The 23,334-nt window shown below is 43.9% G+C and overlaps 1 protein-coding gene across 2 annotated transcripts in view; it reads left to right on the top strand.

The window, feature by feature from the left end:
- LOC133656006 (gamma-aminobutyric acid type B receptor subunit 1-like) overlaps window positions 1-23,334 on the top strand; it is a 507,931-nt gene that overhangs the window by 373,269 nt on the left and 111,328 nt on the right. For both annotated transcript variants that reach the window (XM_062056726.1, XM_062056725.1), the window contains one exon: window positions 7,657-7,789. In XM_062056726.1, the coding sequence (XP_061912710.1) occupies window positions 7,657-7,789 (133 nt within the window). The remainder of the gene's footprint in view (window positions 1-7,656; window positions 7,790-23,334) is intronic.

The raw sequence follows: 23,334 nt of genomic DNA on the forward strand, positions 1-23,334 counted from the left end.
TTCAGTGTTATTCTTGAGTGGGTTGAGGGTCCCTCTGTAGTGGAAAAGTTGGGCGCCGAGATCAAAAAGGTTAAGAACTCTTGCCGTACATGACATATGTTGCATTGTATCTGGTGATTGCTGATTTGTGGGGATTTTATGTTTTTTAGTTAGTCGTATTAAGCCTCCGTCTTAAATCAGCTTGAATAGGCTCCAGCTTCCTTGTGACTCTATAAGATAAGCGGATTCTGGGTGTGAAGTTGGTTGGTTGGTTTGGGCCACAGATGCAGAGACAAAAGTGACGTACAAATAACAGTATTTGATTGTATGTAAATACAAATGTGATAATGATAATAATGGATTAGCTTTTACAAAGCGCTTTTCTTGAAAATGTAATCACTTTACAGTGAGAACTGAGAACCCATAATTCATTCATTACACATCACACTATGATGTTGGTAAGCTACATTTGTAGCCATAGCTTGCCATGGGTAGGTAGGCTGACCGTCACTCTAACATCTGAGCCACACCGCCCCAAATATATGAACAGGAACTACAGTAAAGGTAACTAAACCACCATGACTGAAAAAGTCTCAGCAGAACCAGCTCAAAACAAAAATGGGCAAGTGGAAAGGAACGAGGAAAGGCAGGAATATTCAGCAAATATAGATCATTCTTAACCATGGGATGTATTGATTGTTATTGTGACCAAAATATTACGGTTGTCATTATTATCACGGTATTGTTGAATGTACTCAAAAAGTACTTGGACCACGCTAAAATAGTTTAACCAAGCTGTATTGAAAAAATCAAATGCATAAAAAACACACAAAATCCTTTCCTTGACAAGAAGAAACATTACATATTGTTCTGGCTTCTTTGGGGCCATATTATTGGTATTAGAGTGTTTAAATATGTTTATCTTCTTCTGTTTCTTTAAGTGTTTTTTAATGATAAAGGCTAAACAGTGTTCTTTACTTTCAGTTAATATGACGTCACATGGGTTCACTTACTGTCGTATGTAGAAACGTCCGCGTATTATTCTTCATATTTACCTGTACGGTATAATACTTTTAAATGACTTGGTTTATTGTCTGAATAGCTGCCGGCGAGCTTCTTCGGGAAATAAGCAGTATCACCAGTCCGTGAGTTCATCTGAGTGCAGCTATTAAAAATATAATTAAAATAAATGAGGTGATCAATCATGGTTACGATCATTTTGTTTTAATTACAATTTTTAATTTACATTATTATTAATACTGGTAATTGTTACAACCATGTGTAAGAGCAATAGTCAAATCGATGATGAAAAAAACAATGCCTGTTCAGAATGCAGCCGAGAAATGGTGGTCTTCTTGCTGGAGCTTCGTAGTTTAAAGGTGAACTTATTGCCAATCAGCTCCAGCTGTGCTTTGCTTTTTTCCCCTCACTTGAAAAGAGGTGATCTGAAAGGGGAGCAGAGGACAAAGCAACGGTATCATGGAAGAAGAATTGTATTTATGTCATTAAATATACTTTTGAGTGTGATAAAAGGATCATTGCACTGCTTTAGAGTCTATATGCCTTTGTGCCAGACGTCAGGATATCTGATGTGAAAGTGTCTTTTAGGCATGATGGACCCAAACGTTAACCTGACTCTCGCCAGACCCTTGTAGTTCGTTGAGGTCCACACAAGGGTCTGGGCTATAAGGCATTGCAAACTCCTTCCAGATAGCAAAAAATAATGAACCAATTAGGATCGCCGGGCGGAATTTCATAGATGTGACGTAGCGCCAAAGCGACTGTTTATATCAAACATGTGCTGATATAGATTCTGCTATTGCAACTGTTTTGTCGAATCTATCGACTATTAATTATTTAAAAGATGAACAGAGAACGGTTTTGAAGGCATTTATTGGTGGCAGGGACGTTTTAGCTCTTCTTCCGACCAGGTTTAGATTTCCCAGCGTCGCTCTCATCAGCGTCACGGGTTGATTTCGATGACAGGGATTGAAGTAGCACGTCATTCAAGATAGCGGACAAGTGGTTTATCCAATCACATACAATTATTTTTTACAAGGCCTCACCTTCTGAAATACATCTCCTATTGAGAACTCCCAGATTCTTGTGTGGAGCTCAGCGAACTAAAAGGATCTGGCGAGAGTCATGTTACCCAAATGTAGGAAACATGAAAAAAAACATACTTTTTGACAAATGATGTAGATCAAGCACAAACCACGACTTGACTACACAACAAATAATAGACGTCAGGCACAATGTTGATGAAGCAACAAGAGCGGAAGAGAAACAAGAGAACCACAGCAACCATACATACTAATTACATGACAGTCGACAGCTTAGCAGGACACAGGGGGAAGGTAGGAAAGAAAGGAGGGGATTGGACGAATGTGGCGAATGTGACCAGATGATGAAACCAACAATTAGTACAAGACACAGGGAAAATATGAACATACTGTGAATCAATTTCAACTAAAATCCAGAACATTTTTCACATGCAATTGGTATATATCCTGATTCAATGACCCAGTACAGTAATGTCTATAAAAGATGTGCCGGTCCAAATTGAAGCGCTCTTTTTAAAACTTAAAATACTAAAATAATTAATTGTCAAGGTCCGTATGGGACAGTGTCTGTGTTGGGACTTGGACCGTGGTCCGTCAGTTAATGATCCCTAGTCTAAATCTAACAAGAGAACAATTACAGTAGAACTTTTTCAATTCAATCTCATTTGCTGGGCCTTGTCCCCGCGTCACTCGTGGCACCTCGGTGCATTGCATGGTATTCTGCAGTGTTGCAAGGCGGCCTCTTCCTCTTTCCTCAGGGGGAGGATCTGCCTGGGCAGTTGCTGGATGTTCCATCTCCATCCTGCGGGTGGTTCCCTTGGCCCCGTGCTGGGCGGTCCTGCTGTGGCTGACTTGGGCAGGACGACCCCTGCCGTGCTGTCCTGGAGGTGGCTGGGCTTGTGAGGGCCCAGTTTCTTGCTGAGCGTGGCGGTCTTCCCGTCGGCTGCGGAGAGTCTCTGGGCCCCTCGGGCAGGGCGTCCCATCTTTCTGCCCATGTGGGGTATGGTCTCTTGCTGGCTTGGGGGATGGTTATCCCCTGCATCTCCCGTGGCTTGTCCTCTGCTGGGTGCATCTGGCTACGTTTGGCCGCTGGCCTGCCAGGTGGTCCCTTGTTCCCTGGGCACCGCACCTGCTGTTTTGGGTTGGGCTCTCTGGGTTGCTGGGGCCGTACTTTGGCGCCCGCATATACTGGGAGACAATTATATTGTACAAACAAACACAAATACATACGTACATACACGCAATTATTCATTCATATATACATACTGTACATAGGTACATTCATTCATACATACATATGCGCACACATTGGTACTTACCCACATACATAGGTATAATTGCTCCCATATACATACAAATACAGTACATACATCCACATGCACATTCACTGTACACATACTGTACATACACAAGCACATAAACATACATACAGTCATGCATATAATCACGTTTCATCAAACATACTGCATATTAATGTTGTTCCCCTAGGGCAGGGGTCGGCAACCCAAAATGTTGAAAGAACCATATTGGACCAAAAACACAAAAACAAATCTGTCTGGAGCCGCAAAAAATTAAAAGCCATATTACATACAGATAGTGTGTCATGAGATATAAATTGAATTAAGATGACTTACAGGAAACTAAATGACCTCAAATATACCTACAAATGAGGCATAATGATGCAATATGTACATATAGCTCGCCTAAATAGCATGTTAGCATCGATTAGTTTGCAGTCATGCAGTGACCAAATATGCCTGATTAGCACTCCACACAAGTCAATAACATCAACAAAACTCACCTTTGTGCATTCATGCACAACGTTAAAAGTTTGGTGGACAAAATGAGACAGAAAAAGAAGTGGCGTAAAACACGTCCTAGAAAGTCGGAGAAAGTTCTACATGTAAAACTACGGTGAGTTTAAGGACCGCCAAAATTAGTAGGACAAAACAGCGCTCGCCAAATACTCGAATCAGTGAAGCATGTTTAATATAAACAGTGTGCTTTATAACAATTAGGGAGGTTTGTGTCATGTTTGTCCTCCTACAGAAACCATATTAAAACAAAAAATATATTTTTTTCCCCTCATCTTTTTCCATTTTTCATACATTTCTGAAAAAGCTCCAGAGAGCCACTAGGGCGGCGCTAAAGAGCCGCATGCAGCTCTAGAGCCGCGGGTTGCCGACCCCTGCCCTAGGGAAAACTGGGTAAAACCCGGCACACTGATAAAGCTTAACCTATTTTTGCTATAACAATCTAGAAGGTTAATATAGTTTTCTTCTCTTTCTTCCCCTCCATTTATCTGCTTTCTTTTGCAATTCAATACATATATGTATTGTTGCATTTGAGACAATTGCATTGTTGATAATAAAGGTAATTATTATTGTTATTCATTATCTATAGTGTTATTTCTATTGTTAGTTTGATGGCTCTATTTGCAGTGCAATAATGTTCTTTGTCATTTTTATGTTATTAATAATTACTGCACTAACTTCTTCTTTGTTATAATTATTCGTATCATATTTGTACATATTGTATTTGCTGATGCTGTTCTGTTGTTGTTGTTTTTGTTTTTGCTGTTTCTCTGTCTTAAACCCCTTTTGTCTCCGCCATTTCTCCCTTTGTCTTCCTTTTTTCATTCTTTCTAACCCCCTCCTGTTCCAGTCCCGCTGTGCCAAACAATAAATAAATCAACTTAATTAAGTCAAATACAAATAAGGTAACAAGAGAAGTATCCCACGTTTCTCTTTTTAAAGTAAATCTGTACAACAGATATGGGCATTTACATCAACACTACAATTTGCCTGAGTGGCTGGACAGGACAAAAAATAAAATTAAATGTGTGTTTATGTCGACATGTTGTCAACTTTATTTTTTATCACTGTGACATTCTGTCTAGTTGCACATTATTCCTTATCAACGTTAACATTTACGTTGAAGAACAGTCTTCTACAGTGTTAGTGTTAGCAGCTTCTCCATATTTTCATGGATACATGTCCACCATTTAGATATTATTTTAATGTCCTTAGCTGGCATTTTCGACCCCTTCTGCTTCAGTATGGTGCAGGTTAGCAGTGCTAGGCTCCAATTGCTTCAACAAGTCGGCTAGATGCTCGGTTATGTTTTTAATTATTTATTTATTTAATTCAATGAATATCATCCTCTTCTTCTAAGCACTGTCCTTCACACTCATTTTTCACACCCATTTTTGAGAAAAACGTTATGTCGATTTCTAGCTATAAGATAATAACATGACAGGATGTTATGGTCGGATCTGATGGGATTCACATTTGTATTCGCTATGCCAACTAGTGGTGGGTAGGCTCCTAACCTGGATTTGTGCTTGCAACTTCAAGTACAACAATTAGTTGAGGGACCTGTTGTTTTCTGAAAAACACATGAACTGGGGCACTCATATCCCAAGGTAGCTACATATAGTTATATTTGTGCCTTAATTTTGAGGTATCAAATGTAAATGTTGAGGTCCTCAAAATCTGCCTTTGCTATCTAGAAATTAAGGCAAAAATATAACTCCATTACTAAGTTAGTTTTGTTTAGTTTGTAGCACGTATAAGAGCTTCATTGTCATTGTAGTCAAGATATAAAAAGACATGTGAAATCACAAAAATAACAAAACTATACAAAAAAATCCTTTATTATCACTCATTCTCTTTACGTCTCTGGTGAAAATCACAAGTGAATGTGCAAGCATTGGCTTGTTTGATTTTCAATTTCATTTATGTCGAAAACAGACAAGTATGCGAGTCAGCTAGACTTAAATGTGCTCCAAACCAAGAAAAGTATGATTATAGATCATAACAATATCCAACTTTGCATGTACTAAAAAATGTGCAATCTCCATTTTGCATCTCTGTCTTAATTAACTTGCAAAATATAAGCTGATTATCAAAACGGCCACAATACTGGGAGGAGAAGATGCAAATACATTATACATCACATGCAATATGATTTTTTAACACACGTTTTGAGAGCACTATTTTGTGTTTTATTTTGCACATCTAAAAAGTATGTGCAAACTGACAGTTACTAACGCCGCTTCAGGATCGGTGCTTGATCTGCAAAGATAGACGATGGACAGAGAATCCTCTGCCCTACTTGTGTGTGTCAACATATTTGAACTGTCAAAAATAAAAAAATAGGAGACATATTTTCCTTTTATAATTGTATAGCTTCATGCTGGGTGACTTAAGGGGCTGACGAAAACGCATTGATGCATTTTGGTGTCTTTTAGATTGTTTTGATGGTGTTAGTTTTTTCACTTAGAATATATAATATAAATATATCTGCTATATGACAAAAACTTCTTGAAATACGCATTTTTTCATTTTGAGCACAGTAAGTGCAGCCTCTCTCCCATTAGCGCACCTTAATTGCTAAAAAAAAAAAAAGGGGGGAAACAAGTGGGTTCCCTTGTAGATACACTTTGGACTGTGTCTAAAATGCCCATAAAATGTTGTAGATATCTCCTGCATGTTTGAAACTATAGCAAAACGTCACATGTAGGAGCATGATAAAATGAATGTGCAGTAACATATCAAGTGTCTCCGTGGTAGGCCTTATGCAAAATCCTCATTTAAATAAGCCGGTTTGCACCACTTTTGAATTGTACACGCTGTGTTAGTAGATCACACGCAAAACGCCCTCTAATACTACGCGCTATTTTATAGTCAAGTAAATTAATTAATTCATATTATGGTCTACATATGGTGAATGTTTATATTCAACTTGGAGGAAGCGAACCACCAGGTTTAAGTAATTAACGGTTAAGCCCATAATAGATTAAGGAGCCGTAGTTGGACAATCGCATGTGGACTGGAATTAGCTCTCTCACGAGAAGAAGTAATAAAACCAGGCTTCGGAATGCAAAAGTTATAGCTCTATCCTGGAGGAGAGATTCCATACTTATCTTAACATCAACCTACAAGTTATACATCTGTTGTCTTTCCAGACACTTACACACAAACATCTCCTTTTATGGTCAGGATGTTCTCTCCTGACTTAGCACACACACACACACAGACAGGAAGGAGGAATATAAAACTGATGGTTTGGCTTCTCCAAAGGAAGGAGTCTTTCATTTTTAACCTGAGCTCCTCCAGGCACTGCAGACCTGTATAATGTTGCTCACATGTAATGAAGCAACTTTTTGTTCAGCAAAGCGCCTCCGATGTCTCTTTTGATCCATCCGCACTGCCGTGTTGCCCTTCTACCCGGGAGGGGGTGACAAGACCAGAAATACACATCAATAAATTGCACACGCTGTTTAGCATGTGGTATTTTGATCTTAGTAGATCAGGCCCTTCAGTGTAAAACAAGTCAATGTACGTCAACCAGGTGCACCTGAATCTCAAAGGTGTGCCTTACTGGCTGACAGTTAATATGATTATTTAGAAGACAATGTCACAGGTGGCGTTTGTACGTGCACGAATAGAAAAAACCTTTTATGAGACAAAAATTAGCTTCAGTGGATGATGGAGTGTTCTTGCAGTGACACCCAGCAATTATCCCTTGACTAAGTATGAACTATAAACGGTATCTTTTTAGGTAAGCACATGTTTGCTTATCACTCTGTGTATTTCTGTTATGGTTTCAGGTATATTCAGAACTCCCAGCCCTACCTGAACAACATGACAGCCGTGGGCTGCATGATGTCTCTCGCTGCTGTCTTCCCTCTGGGCATTGATGGCCTTCATGTCCACAGGAAACATTTCCCTGTCGTCTGCCAGGTACACTTTTAACTTCTCTCAAACACTGAATTTCCTTCCCAGCTAATAACAGTCTTCGCCCAGTTGTCATGGAGACAGGGCTTTATATAGACATTTATATGGTAGGCTTTTATCTGTGGCTTGGGTCCTCCGACTGCTGTGAGGGAAATCCTGAATGCGCTTGATGATATATGAACAATTAGGCTAAGTAAAGAGTGGTCAGTATCCTTAACTTAAAAAACAAATCCTGTGTAAGATCAACTTCTTTATTTGGCCATTCCCAGTGACGTGCAGTCAGGGGAGGCAGGTGAGGCGGGGCCTCACGTGCCATCATGGAAAGAAAAAAAAATGTAAAAAGAAAAAAAATTCATGAAATTGTTATATGTATCCAGTGATTATACTTTGAAATTGTTATATGTATCCAGTGATTATACTATAAAGTTATTTTCCATTTAACTTCACCAGTGTTAGATTATTTTTATTAAAAATCGCTGAATTTTCACATTTGCCGTTCAAATACTGAGAAGAGACTTGCGGTGAGTCACCAGCCAGTTGAGCCTCGCCATGGATTGCGCAATGACTCGGCTAACTGCTGGCCTGCTGTGCAGTGAGACCGTATTGCTATAAATTATAAATGGGTTATACTTGTATAGCGCTTTTCTACCTTCAAGGTACTCAAAGCGCTTTGACAGTATTTCCACATTCGCCCATTCATACACACATTCACACACTAGTGGCGGGAGCTGCCATGCAAGGCGCTAACCAGCAGCCATCCGGAGCAAGGGTGAAGTGTCTTGCATATTAATTATATTATACATTTCCATAGTTTAGTTAGCTGAGGTATATAATGTACAGTGTATTTTGTCAACAACTGTATGTGTGTAACGTATTTCTTGTGCTGAGCAATCATAAAACGGCTGCAAAAGACACACTGGGTGAGGCTCGCAGTAATCCCGCCTCCTGGTGGTAGAGGGCGGTAGTGATCCCAGAGACACATACAAACACACACGTACAGCACTATTGACAATAACAAGGCAAAAACTAAACATGCACGGCACTGAGGATTTGAGGTAAAACGCCACCTTTGAGGCCTCTACACTGGAGAATAACTAAAATTAACGTCGTACATGTGCATATATTTGATTACGTTTTATACTATATTTTATACGACCAAGTGCTGAAGACCGTTGCTGAAGCCATAGCTAAAGCCGTGGCCAAAAACAATAGCTGCGAGCAACAACTTGGCAAGAGGAGAATTGCCTTTGTCAGGGCTGGAGAGCAGCCACAGTCACAGCCCAAACCAGCAGCCGGGCTCCTCACCTCAGCATTGGACTGGGATCTTCGAGTGGACTTGGGCAAGCAGCTAAAGTTTCCACACTATGTTACAACAACTTCGTTGAGGCCAGACATCTTGCTTACATCAGTATCTTCACGGCAGGTGCTACTGATAGAGCTGACAGTTCCTTGGGAGGATCGCATAGAGGAGGCAAACGAGCGGAAGCGGTCAAAGTACCAGGAGCTAGTCGAGCAATGCCGCAGAGGAGGCTGGAGGGCACGCTGTGAGCCCATTGAAGTGGGGTGTAGAGGCTTTGCTGGCCGCTCACTGTGCAAGGTGTTTACACTACTTGGCATCACAGGTGATGGAAAAAGGAAGGCCATCAAGACCACCATGGAGGCAGCAGAGAGAGCCTCTAGATGGCTTTGGATCAGGAGGAGCGAACTGTGGGCCAATGCTACTGGGACACAAGCTGGGGTCTGATCAACCCTGGCTGGGTCACCTGAGGGAGGGGGTATGATGTTGAAAGACCCGAAACCCCCGGTGATCTCAGGCACATCACTGAGGATGTTTCCCAGTGCATCTGAGGATGTATCTTACAATCATTTCGGACTGGCATAGCCAGTGACACCCAGGAACAGGCTGGGAGGCAACCAGGAGCAGACTGGTGACGATTGGAGAGACAATTGACAGCTCGGAAAGACGGCGACCGGGGCAGCAAGGGGTAGCATCCCAACCTGCATCTTCCGTGAGGGAGAAACCCAACTAAGCTACAGAACGACCTACTGAGAAATACCCCCAGGGGAACCCGAGAGGGGGGGAGGATGAGTTCCCCAACAGGACGGATCCAACGTTGACGACTTTAGCAAACGGCTTAACGACAATGACAACCGTAAGATGCATCTGTGGCAAGAGCCTCAAGAACGAGTGTGGCCTAAAAATCCATCAGGGTCGAATGAAATGCTTGGTGCAGGAGAGTGACACACAGCGCACAGGACCGAGTCCTGGTGAGACGACGGAGGAGCCCGGCCGGGAGACACCCCACAGAGCCCAGAACCTCCATGTGATAAACCCTCCAGCTCCTAGCAAAGTAATTAAGCAGTCTCGTATCAAGTGGCCTCCTGCAAGCCAACACAAAGTGTGGCACCAATTCGACGAGCACACAGCCAGAATCATCGAATCAATAGCCAAAGGGGATGTCGACAGACGGCTTCAGACCATGACCACCATCATTGTTTCTTATGGAGCAGAGAGGTTCGGTGTGGAAGAGGACAAGCCCATCAGTTCCAACTACACCATGAACCGAAGGGCAGAACAGATCCATCAACTGCGGCAGGAGCTCCGGTCCCTGGCAAGGCAGTACAAGGCAGCATCTGAGGAGGAGAAGGCGCCATTGGCTGAACTCCGGAACATCATCAGGAAGAAACTGACAACCCTACGTAGAGCTGAATGGCACAGGAGGCGCAGGAGAGAGAGAGCCAGGAAGCGAACTACATTCATAGCTAATCCATTTGGATTTATCAAACAGCTGTCGGGGCAGAAGCGCAGTGGGCGTCTAGTTTGCTCCAAAGAAGAAGTTAACAACTTCTTGAAAAACAACCTGAGCGACCCTGAAAAAGAGAAAGAGCTAGGGCCCCTCAGTGCCTTATTGGACATACCATCTCCCACTGTCAAATTCATCACCAGCGAGCCCACCTGGAAGGAAATCCAGGAGGTTGTTACTGCAGCCAGAGCCAGTTCAGCTCCAGGACCCAGTGGAGTACCCTACAAGGTGTACAAGCGATGCCCGGAACTCCTTAGAATCCTTTGGAGGATCTTGCGAGTGATTTGGCGCAGAGGAACTGTTGCAGACCAGTGGAGGCAGGCTGAGGGTGTTTGGATACCTAAAGAGGAAAATTCCACCAAGCTGGAGCAGTTCAGGACCATCTGCTCCTTAGCGTTGAGGGAAAGATCTTCTTCAGCATCCTTTCCAGAAGGTTGACTGACTTCCTCCTCAAGAATGCCTACATCGACACCTCGGTCCAGAAAGGTGGAATCCCAGGTGTGTCAGGATGCCTGGAACATACCGGTGTGGTTTCCCGGCTGATCAGGGAGGCGCGGGAGGGTAAGGGAGACCTTGCTGTGCTTTGGCTTGACCTTGCCAATGCGTACGGCTCCATACCCCACAAGCTCGTGGAGACTACTACTCACATTAATAACATAGTAAAAAAAATGAACAGAAGCATCTCAATCATAAGAAGTGCCTATTTTTTAACTAACACAACTACGAAACAAGTTATACAATCCCTTGTATTGTCACATATTGACTACTGCCCAGCAATTTGGTCCAATGCATCTAAACAAGAACTCAATAAAATCCAGCTTACCCAAAACAGAGCTGCCAGACTAGCTCTCCATTGCTCATTTAGGACCGGCGTTGAGATCATGCATAATGAATTGTCATGGATGAGAGTTGGTGAAAGACTAGCGTGTAGTTTGATTCTATTTTTAAAAACAATCTATACATACCATAAACCTTCATATCTGTATTCTCAGCTGTTGCTTGCTAGTGAAAGTCACAACTATGGTACCAGGTTAGCCCTAAGAGGTGCTTTCACCCGTCTTAAACCCAAAAGTGATGTTTTGAAAAAGACTGTAATGTATAGGGCAATCACTTACTGGAATCGACTTCCACAATATTTGGTATCAATCACCAGCAGAGTGGGTTTTAAGAATAGACTAAGAGGAGAAGTATTGCGGAAAGAGATTATTCTAGATTGTACCTAATGTCATGACTGTTTTTATTGACTATTTTATTGATTATGGGACAAGCAGTAGAAAATGGTGGAGGGAACTTTTTTCGTCACTTATTGTTTGTCTTTGGTACACTAATGTATATATTTTAGGCCATTGGTTCTTTGTTTTATTTATTTTTTTTCAAAAATATATATATATCTATTTTTATATTGCTCTTTTTATCTTTGTTATGAACAATATTATGTAAACTCGAAGTTATTATTATTTTTTTGGTTCTTTGTTGTTGCTATTTTTGTATTACAACATTTTATTATTTGATCATGTTGTACTGCATTTTAATCTTTTGTTTTGTGATTGTGTGATGTTTTTGCCTGGACCCCAGGAAGAATAGTCTCCACTGCGGTGTAGACTAATGGGGATCCTTAATAAACTAAACTAAACTAAACTAAACTACCCTGGACCGACACCATGTACCCAAGAAGATCAAAGACCTCATCCTGAATTACTACGGGAACTTCAGGCTCAGGGTCACTTCCGGGAGCATAACATCAGATTGGCACAGGCTTGAAAAAGGCATTATAACTGGGTGTACAATCTCAGTTTGCCTCTTTGCCCTAGCCATGAACATGGTAGTCAAGGCAGCTGAAACGGAATGCAGAGGCCCTCTGTCGAAGTCTGGAATTCGACAGCCCCCCATCAGAGCCTTTATGGACGATCTCACTGTCACAACTACATCAGTGCCTGGCGCAAGATGGATACTCCAGGGCCTGGAAAAGCTCATCTCCTGGGCAAGAATGAGCTTTAAACCAACTAAATCCAGGTCGATGGTTCTGAAGAAGGGAAAACTGGCAGACAAGTTCCGCTTCCTCGTGGATGGCACAGCAATCCCATCTATCACTGAGAAACCGGTCAAGAGCCTGGGCAAGGTTTTCGACTGTAGTCTCAGGGATACTGCAGCGATCCAAACGACCATCAAAGAACTGGAGACTTGGTTATCGGCTGTAGACAAGTCTGGCTTACCTGGCCGGTTTAAGGCGTGGAATTACCAGCATGGCGTCTTACCCCGGATACTCTGGCCTCTGTTGTTGTATGAGGTTCCTCTGTCAACAGTGGAGACTCTGGAGAGGAAGATCAGCAGCTACCTCCGCCGATGGATGGGCTTTCCACGCAGCCTGTGCAGCACAGCACTGTATGGGAAGACCAACAAGCTCCAGCTCCCCTTTAGTAGCCTGGACGAGGAGTTCAGGGTCTCTCGCACTCGAGAGGCTTTGCTCTATCGTAACTCCAAGGACTCCAAAGTGGCATCAGCAGGCATCGTGGTGCGAACTGGCAGGAAGTGGAGGGCTCAGGAAAGCCTGGAGGTTGCTGAGTCTCGGCTGAGACATAGGGCCCTGGTGGGCACGGTGGCAACAGGCCGTGCTGGGCTGGGAGCCTTCCCCCAACCTCACTATGAGAAGGCACGTGGTAAAGACAAACGCCAGCTAGTCCTGAAGGAGGTGCTTGCAGAGGTTGAGGAGGAACGAACCAGCAGGATGGTGTGTATGCAGCAGCAGGGAGCATGGACAAGGTGGGAGGGTGCACTGGAGAGGAGGGTGACCTGGTCTGAGATCAGGCTGGCTGAACCCCAGCGCATTAAGTTCATGGTTCAAGCTGTCTACGACGTCCTACCCAGCCCAGCCAATCTCCATCTCTGGGGCATGATTGACTCTCCAGCCTGTGTGCTGTGCTCCAGGAAAGGCTCACTAGAGCACATCCTAAGCAGCTGTTCTAAAGCTCTGGGGGAGGGCCGCTACCGCTGGCGGCACGACCAAGTGCTGAAGACCGTTGCTGAAGCCATAGCTAAAGCCGTGGCCAAAAACAATAGCTGCAAGCAACAACTTGGCAAGAGGAGAATTGCCTTTGTCAGGGCTGGAGAGCAGCCACAGTCACAGCCCAAACCAGCAGCCGGGCTCCTCACCTCAGCATTGGACTGGGATCTTCGAGTGGACTTGGGCAAGCAGCTCAAGTTTCCAGACTATGTTACAACAACTTCGTTGAGGCCAGACATCTTGCTTACATCAGTATCTTCACGGCAGGTGCTACTGATAGAGCTGACAGTTCCTTGGGAGGATCGCATAGAGGAGGCAAACGAGCGGAAGCGGTCAAAGTACCAGGAGCTAGTCGAGCAATGCCGCAGAGGAGGCTGGAGGGCACGCTGTGAGCCCATTGAAGTGGGGTGTAGAGGCTTTGCTGGCCGCTCACTGTGCAAGGTGTTTACACTACTTGGCATCACAGGTGATGGAAAAAGGAAGGCCATCAAGACCACCATAGAGGCAGCAGAGAGAGCCTCTAGATGGCTTTGGATCAGGAGGAGCGAACTGTGGGCCAATGCTACTGGGACACAAGCTGGAGTCTGATCAACCCTGGCTGGGTCACCTGAGGGAGGGGGTATGATGTTGAAAGACCCGAAACCCCCGGTGATCTCAGGCACATCACTGGGGATGTGTCCCAGTGCATCTGAGGATGTATCTTACAATCATAGATACACACATACATACATACGTATATATATATATATATATATATATATATATATATATATATATATATATATATATATATATATATATATATATATATATATATATATATATATATACTGTGGACGCTGCCCAACACCAAGACGCTGAGAAGGCTTCAGTTCTCAAGAAAATAGGGTTTATTTAACAAAGGCGGGGGAGGGGGAATAAATGTAGTCAACTTAAATCATCCTTCCAGTTGGGGTACTTTTCATCATGCATTTCATCACATTAGCATTGTCCAACACTGGTTGCCGCCCGACAGTGTCCCATGCAGAGGCAGACTGAGCCCAGGTTCTGCCCCTCAGCTACTCTGCCTAGGGCCACATCTCTGCTGGGGTGAACCTGGGCACACCTCTTACCTCCGATAGGACACTGGTCAGCCCGGCCCCATAGAGACACCTTTCAAATTTCCCCGTCCTAAGCTCCCTGCTTGGCTCAGGAACTTCGATTTCCTCTTCATACGTCCTGGACAGGGCGTCTGCATTTTGGATCTCCTTGCCCGGTCAATGTTCCACTGTGAACTTATGATTTTTCGGCTCAATAAACCATCTGGTGACCCTGGCATTCTTGTCTTTGTTCGTGGCCATCCATTTTAGGGGGGCGTGGTCGGTCACTAACAGAAACTCCCGGCCCCAGGGATGAATGGCCCATTTGATTGTGACGCACTCCTTTTCAACAGTTGAATAGTTTGTATCATGGTTCTGTAGTTTACGACTGATATTTATATCACTTGGGCCAGGACCGCCCCGATTCCCGTGCCTGAGGCATCTGTCTGTAGGAGAAACGGTCTGGTGAAGTCAGGGGACACCTGTACTAGCTCTTCACACAGAGCCTGTCTGAGAACCTTCGTCCACCTTACGTGACGGGGAAAAGCGGCTGCTTGTCGGGTCATACAACGGGGCTGCCACAGTAGCAAAGTTATTAATAAACTTTTGATAGTAGGACACTAACTCGAGGAACAATTTCATCTGCTTTCTCGTGCTGGGTGGGGCCAATTCTGGATCCTCTCCACCTTTCTCGTCTGTGGTTTAACGCACCCCCGTCCTATAGTGTAGCCCAGGTTGTCCGTCTACTGGATCCCCAACCTGCACTTCTTTGGATTTGCTGTCAGTCCCGCTTACCTGAGTGCTCCAAATACTGCCTCCAGATGGCGTGGATAAAGCTCCTATGAGCTACTGTGGATGATGATGTCATCCAAATAGGCCGTGGCGTATTGGAGGATGCGGTCCATCATCCTTTGAAACGTGGCTGGTGCGCCATTGACCCCAAATGGCAGGACCGTATATTGGAACAGCCCGTCTGGGGTGGAGAACATATTTGAACGGGCTCTTGGTGTCAGGGGAACCTGCCAATATTCCTTCATAAGATCGAGTGTGCTGATAAAGCGTGCCGGGCCTAGTCGTTCCACCAGCTCATCTACTCTTGGCATCGGGTAGGCGTCGAACCGGGAGACCTCGTTCAGTTACCTGAAATCGTTACAAAATGTAATAGTTCCATCTGGTTTTGGGACAATAACGATGGGGCTCGACAAGGGGCTATGGGACTCTTCAATGACCCCGAGCTCCAACATTTTCCTCACTTCCTCTTGTACCGCCTTCAAACGGGCCTCCGCTATGCGATATGGTCTCTGCCTTATTACCACACCTGGCTTGGTGTCGATGTCATGGGCGATTCCCTGGGTGCGGCCTGGCAGCTCTGAGAAAATGTCTCTACTTCGGCCTATAAGCTCCTTTAAGTCCTGTACCTGTGGGAGACAGTTCTGTTCCTATCACTTCTGGTGGCTCTGTCCGTGGAGAGAGGGTGGTTAACAAAGCCGGAACCGGGGTTGTTTCCAAAGTATGCCATGTCTTCAGCAGATTTATATGATATATCTGATCACCTTTTCGCTGGCCTGGCCGTCTCACCTTGTAATTGACAGGACCAATCTTCTCCACAACCTCATACGGCCCCTGCCACTTGGCCAGGAACTTACACTCATGCGTTGGAACCAACATCAGGACCTTCTCACCTGGTTGTAGCTCCTGAATCTGTGTTCCTCGATTGTAGGTGCGAGTCTGCTCGGTTTGAGCCATCTCCATGTTTTGACAATGTCGTTGTTGGTGATGCGGTGTTTTCTGATCACAGTCCTGTTATGTTTAATTTAAGTTTTGAACCTGATGTAAAACCACTTGCCGTGCTTCATGGCCGTGTTATTAGATCTGACACCACAGCCGCCTTCTCCCCTTTATTCACTGTCTCCATGCAAAGTATACCACTCTGTGCAGACACTGAACAATTGATGTTCTCTTTTCTTTCTACATGTTCCGAGATTCTGGATAGTATAGCGCCCCTTATAGCTATACGTCCAAAGCCAATACAGGAGCCTTGGCTCAATGAAACTACACGCACAGCTCGGCGTGAGTGGCGAAGGGCGGAGCGCAAGTGGAAAGGGGATCACTTGGAAGTCTCCTATCAAAATTTAAAAGAAAACTGTTGAAATTATCAAAGTGTGGTTAAAGCTGAGAAAACTAAATATCTGTCAGACTTAATTTTAAATAGTATCAGCAAGCCACGTGTTCTTTTTAATACTATTAGTTATGTTCTTAATCTGAATCCAGCCACTTTACTGGAGATGACAAGTGATACTTGTGAAAAATTTCTCTCCTTTTTTAACGACAAGGTTGCTTCTATTCGGGCAAATCTTTCTCGTTCTCCATTGAGTTTTAATGTGGCCACTCAGTGCTCGGCTTTGTTTTGTCAGTTTAAGCCTGTGTCCATGCCTGAGCTTACAGGAATAGTCGACAAACTAAAACCCTCGTCCTGTCCCACAGACCCAGTCCCCCCTCGCTTTTTTAAAGAAATCTGGGACACTATTGACTTGTCTGTTAGGGACATCATCAACAGCAGCTTGATTTCTGGCTGTGTCCCCTATTTTTGTAAAAGAGCTGCTGTTGAGCCTTTGATTAAAAAACAGGTCTTGATCCTACAAGTTTGTCAAATTATCGGCCCATTTCCAAATTACCTTTTGTGTCAACAATTTTGGAGAAGTGTGTTTTGGTGCAACTGCAGCCTTTTTTAGATGAAAATAACACTTTAGATCCATTTCAGTCTGGATACAAAGCTTTGCACAGTACTGAATCTGCACTTTTAAAGGTTTTTAAATGTCTGATTCTGGCAGCTCTGCCATTTTAGTGCTTTTAGATCTTACAGCTGCCTTTGACACAGTCGACCACACAATTCTTTTAGACCGCCTGAGAGACTGTGTGGGTGTCAGGAGGACTGCATTAGAGTGGTTCAGATCCTACCTGTCAGAGAAGTCCTTCTCTGTCAGGCTGGGGGACGCACCTCTTCTTCTGTTCCGCTTTATTGTGGTGTCCCCCAGTGATCTATTTTAGGCCCCATCCTGTTTTCCCTATACATTCTCCCTCTTGGAGAGATTTTTAAAAGACACGGAGTGTTCTATCACTTTTATGCAGATGACTGGCAAATTTATATGCCAATTTCAAAAGGCCACGGCCCCCTGACACCCCTTCTTAACTGTCTATGCGACGTCAGACTTAAATCCAGGGGAGACAGGGCCTTCTCTGTTGTCGGCCCTAAGCTCTGGAACACTCTGCCCCTCCATGTTCAAACTGCTCCCACAGTGGAGTGTTTTAAGTCTCATCTTAAGACCCACTTTTATTCTTTGGCTTTTAACACTACGTGAGTTGTGTGGTCCTCTGTCCTCTGTTGTCCTCTGTGTTTTTTTTTTTAATACATTTTGATTTCTATTTACTGTTTTAATTAGTTTTTCCCTTTAAAATCGTTTTTAATCATATTTATTTTTATATTGTTTTTATATTGGTTCTATATTTATTTATTTTTTGTTTTTATTCAGTCATTGGTGGAGCTAAGGATAATATTTGATTATTGTTTTTAATATTGTTTTTAATATTGTTTTTAATATTGTTGTGCAGCACTTTGGAAACATTTCTGTTGTTTAAATGTGCTATATAAATAAAGTGGATTGGATTGATTGGATTGTCGCACCAGAGGCCACACCTTCTTCATCCTCCCCTGCATCTGCTTGACTTGGTCTTATACCGAGCTATGGGGTGACGGCTGGCTCTCCCAGGCTTTCTTTGCCAGGTCGAGAAGGCCTCGGGGGGGCTCTGCCCATAGAAGAGCTCAAATGGGGAGAAGCCAGTGGATGCCGCAAAAAGCACATGGGGAATGAGTTGGTCTCAATTCTTTCCATCTACGTCGGGACGGCGTGGCGCGATTGGGGGAGTGGCCGTGCCAGCAACCTGACGGTTCCTGGTTCAATCCCCACCTTCTACCAACCGTGTCATGTCCGTTGTGTCCTTGAGCAAGACACTTCACCCTTGCTCCTGATGGGTCGTGGTTAGGGCCTTGCATGGCAGCTCCCGCCATCAGTGTGTGAATGTGTGTGTGAATGGGTGAATGTGGAAATAGTGATGAATAGAAAGCGCTTTGAGTACCTTGAAGGTAGAAAAGCGCTATACAAGTATAACCCATTTACCATTTACGTCAACCACCTTTCTCAGGATCTTTTTCGATGTCGCGTTGAACCTTTTCACCGGACCGTCCGTCTGGGGATAGTACACTGAGGTCCGTAGCTGCTTCACTTTCAACCATATACACAAGGCTTTGACGACTTTAGACATGAAGCATGGGCCTTGGTCCGTCAAAAGGCTGGATACACTGGCAGTTGCTCTCTACAATGGCACCTGCTCTCTACAATGGCACCGTCCCTGGCACCGGGGCCTACTATGGCTGACTATGGCTGGCCAGTACCTCTCAAATAGGGTGCAATCGGTTCCAATTGGCAGTGGAACAAGGAGTTTTGGGATCACACCAACCTGGATTGTGTGGTCTCACCCCTCGGTGTCTGCAGCTGTAGGGACGTGGTGGGGTACTGCTGGACGTCACCGTGAACGCAGGTCACTGGAACCATCTCTCCCTCAGCGGTGGCCGCCAGATCTGCCCGCACCAGCGTGATGGAGTTGCCGGAATCTAATAGGGCATGCGTATCCACCCCTCCCACTCTCACCGGCAGGGTGGCTCGTCTTGTTTATTTGTGGGCCCAGCAGGAGGTGACGTACAGGCTCTGGCGAGGGGTTTCCGACTCAGTCTCCAAACTGACGTCTTGACCACGCTCTCTGTCTGGACAGTCCCAAGACGGGTGGTCCTCTTGGCCACACACATAACACCTTTGGCGGGGCGGGGTTCAGGTCTGTGATACCTGTGCTTTTACGTAGATTGGAGGCAGTCTCTGGGCTACTGGTGCAGCTCCTCTTCTCCTCTCTGTGCCATTACGCTCTTTCCCCACCGGGTGGCGGGCTTAGCTTCAACAGACCCACTTCAACATCTTCACACTTACTTGGTAATTTTCAAGCAGGGCTACTGGAGGGGTACTTTATGCTTCCGCCCTCTGGTCCTCGTCAGCACGCGTGCATCTGAGTTTTGTAACAATTCTAGACATCTGATATTCTTTTTGAGAAGGCCAGAGAGCAGGGCATTACAATAGTCTAAATGACAGGAAATAAAAGCATGCATTAGCACGTGTTGGACTGTGAGAGAAACAGGCGGACTGTGTCTGTGTTCTTAAGATGATAAAAACCTCTTTTTGTAATATTTTTATATGTGGGATAAAAGTCAGCTCGGAGTCAAAAATCACGCCCAGATTTTTTTACAGACTGTGTTGGTTTAAAATCTTATAACTTTGGTAAAAGTTTCTCCCTCTGGTCTACAGGACCTATAACTAAAACCTCTGTTTTGTCCTGGTTGAGCTGTAGAAAATTCACTGCCATCCATGACTTGATGTCTAATGCAGTTAAAAAGGGTATCTATTGGTCCTGAGTCATCAGGAGACACGGCAATGTACAACTGGGTATCATCAGCGTAACTGTGTAAACTGATGCAGAGTCTCCTAATGACGTCTCCAAGAGGCAGCATAGAAAACATTAAAAAGAATGGGACGTAAAACTGAGCCTTGAGGAACCCCACATCTTATCTCGTGGGTTCCCGAGGGACATGTCTCCATGCTTACATACAAAAAATCTGTCTGTGAAATAAGAGCGGACCAGTTAAAAAACAGTACCAGAGAGGCCCACCAGGTGTCAAAGTCTCTTTAGTAAAATGTGATGGTCTACTGTGTCAAAAGCAGCGCTTAGATCCAGCAGAACCAGCACTGTTAGTTTTTTATTATTTAAATTGTACCTGTCATTTAAAATATTTTTTAATTTTACTTAAAAACTGTAAGTTGGATACAGGTCAGTAGTTATTAAAAATATTCAGAAAGAGAGCGGCGGGGAAGACACCTGTCTGAAGAGAGCAGTTCATAATAGTTAAAAGCTGTTCCTCAAAGAATCCATAAAATGATTTAAAAAGTGATGTAGGAATTGGATCTAAAAGGCAAGTTATTGGGTTTATTTTGGAGAAAACTCTACCAAGTGTCCATGCTTCAACCAGGACAAAAATCTCCTGTGTTGCCTCAGGCAAGGACAACAAATCAGCTGTGTCAGCATATAAAACGTGTTGTGTTTGGAGACCAGAGCTAATGTCTTTAATCTTGGTTCTGAGGTGGTCCGCAAAGTTCTTGCAAAGTCTACTTGTTCAAATAGAAAAAGTGGAGAAGAGGAACCATGGGTTGCTTTTATGTTCTGTGATGAGTTGTGAATAATGTTGAATTCTGGCCTGTTTGACTGTGTTATTGTAGGTCTTGAGTTGTTGATGTAAAATCTGATAATGTATTGTTAATTTGGATTTCCTCCATCTCCTCTCCGCACTCCTGCAATTTGTTTTTAACTGACGTAATTGTTCATTGTTTCTCCACAGAGGTGTAGGTTTCGTTTTGATTGTTTTTGTTAAAAGTGGAGCTACTGAGTCCAAAGTTGATTTCAGTTTACTGGTAAAACGATCAACGATGACGTTTCAGCAGGAGCGTTCTGTAAAATCTTAATATAATTTGCAGCCACTCCAGAAGTTATGTAGCGTTTCCTCACTGTTCTCACCGGGGACTGGTGATATTAAGAAGACACAATAGTGGTCAGACACAGCCAGGTCAACAAAAAGAAGACACGCCAATGGACAGGCCATGGCTTATGACCAGGTCCAGGGTGTGTCCCCTGTTGTGAGTCTGCTGTGTGACACTCGGAGGCCTTCTCCGACAGCGAACGACCACCTCGGTCCAGGGAGCCCTCTTGTTTGGAGTGGAACACGAAGGTCGCTGGCAGGAAGAGGACGGATCCCAGAGGAATGTGTCTCTATTAGCTGAAGCTGGCTCACCGGTCTTCGATGTTTTCAGCCAGCTGAGTGAGTCCTGAGTGAGTCTGACATGCGTTGAATGTCTTTTTGCAGGTCAGCGATCTTTTTTAGTAGTTGCTCTCTTGATCTTGCGTCATTGTGCATGACTAGCATCTTTTTAACTAACATTTCGTGAAAGATGGCATCGCTAACAGATTCACGAGTCCGATTGTTAAAAAATTTGCATGATGGCGAAAAAGACACAAAAAGACGCTGGTTTGCAGCACTTTTTTTTCCCTTCTTGAGGATTATGATTAATTCTTCATAATTCTTCCCAGGAGAGCGGATTGTTTTATTGTGTTCCAAGTTTTTTTTTTTGCTTGTTTAGCGCTTCGCAATAATGCTCCATGGTGCTTAGGGTTTCATTCAATCTGCATCTATTTAGCACACAGCTTCTAAAACTTGTAGATCATACCCCTTATATTCAGGCTTGAAAATATAATTTGTCCCAAAGTAATCGTTGGCTCTCATGAAGTCTGCATGGTGAAGATAGTGTTGATGTTGGTGAAGGGAAATGCGAATGTTGTGATGCGCTCTGTGAAATTAAAGTTAAAGTTAAAAAGTTAAAGTACCAATGATTGTCACACACACACTAGGTGGGGTGAAATTTGTCCTCTGCATTTGACCCATCACCCTTGCTCACCCCCTGTGAGGTGAAGGGAGCAGTGGGCAGCAGCAGTGGCCGCGCCCGGGAATCATTTTTGGTGATTTAACCCCCAATTCCAACCCTTAAAGGCCTACTGAAATGACATTTTTTTATTTAAACGGGAATAGCAGATCCATTCTATGTGTCATACTTGATCATTTCGCGATATTGCCATATTTTTGCTGAAAGGATTTAGTAGAGAAAATCGACGATAAAGTTCGCAACTTTTGCTCGCTGATAAAAAAAGCCTTGCCTGTACCGGAAGTAGCGTGACGTCACAAGCGGTAGTGCTGCTCACAATTCCCCGTTGTTTACAATGGACCGAGAGAGATTCGGACCGAGAAAGTGACGATTACCCCATTAATTTGAGCGAGGATGAAAGATTCGTAGATGAGGAACGTTTCAGTGAAGGACTTGAGAGGCAGGGATGGACATATCTTTTTTCGCTCTGACCGTAACTTAGGTACAAGCTGGCTCATTGGATTCCACACTCTCTCCTTTTTCTATTGTGTATCACAGATTTGTATTTTAAACCATCTCAGATACTATATCCTCTTGAAAATGAGAGTCGAGAACGCGAAATGGACATTCACAGTGACTGAACATGTAAATACACGATTAATAATTCAGCTTTGCGAAGCTAAAAAAATAGAAGCTAACCTAGCTACGTAGCCAACGTTATAGCAGCAGTCTCAAATGCAGATAGAAACTAAATTAAAAAAAAAACCTGACTGGATGGATAGACAGAAGATCAATAATACTATTAAACCATGAACATGTAAATACACGATTAGTAATATTCCGCTTGGCGAAGCTAAAAAAACAGAAGCTAACCTAGCAACGTAGCCAACGCGATAGCGCCAGTCTCAAATGCAGATAGAAACTAAAGAAAAAAAAACCCTGACTGGATGGATAGACAGAAGATCAATAATACTATTAAACCATGAACATGTAAATACACGATTAATAATATTCCGCTTGGCGAAGCTAAAAAAACCGAAGCTAACCTAGCAACGCAGCCAACGCAATAGCGCCAGTCTCAAATGCAGATAGAAACTAA

The sequence above is a fragment of the Entelurus aequoreus genome, linkage group LG08 (genome assembly GCF_033978785.1).
Source record: "Entelurus aequoreus isolate RoL-2023_Sb linkage group LG08, RoL_Eaeq_v1.1, whole genome shotgun sequence".
NCBI lineage: Eukaryota > Metazoa > Chordata > Actinopteri > Syngnathiformes > Syngnathidae > Entelurus > Entelurus aequoreus.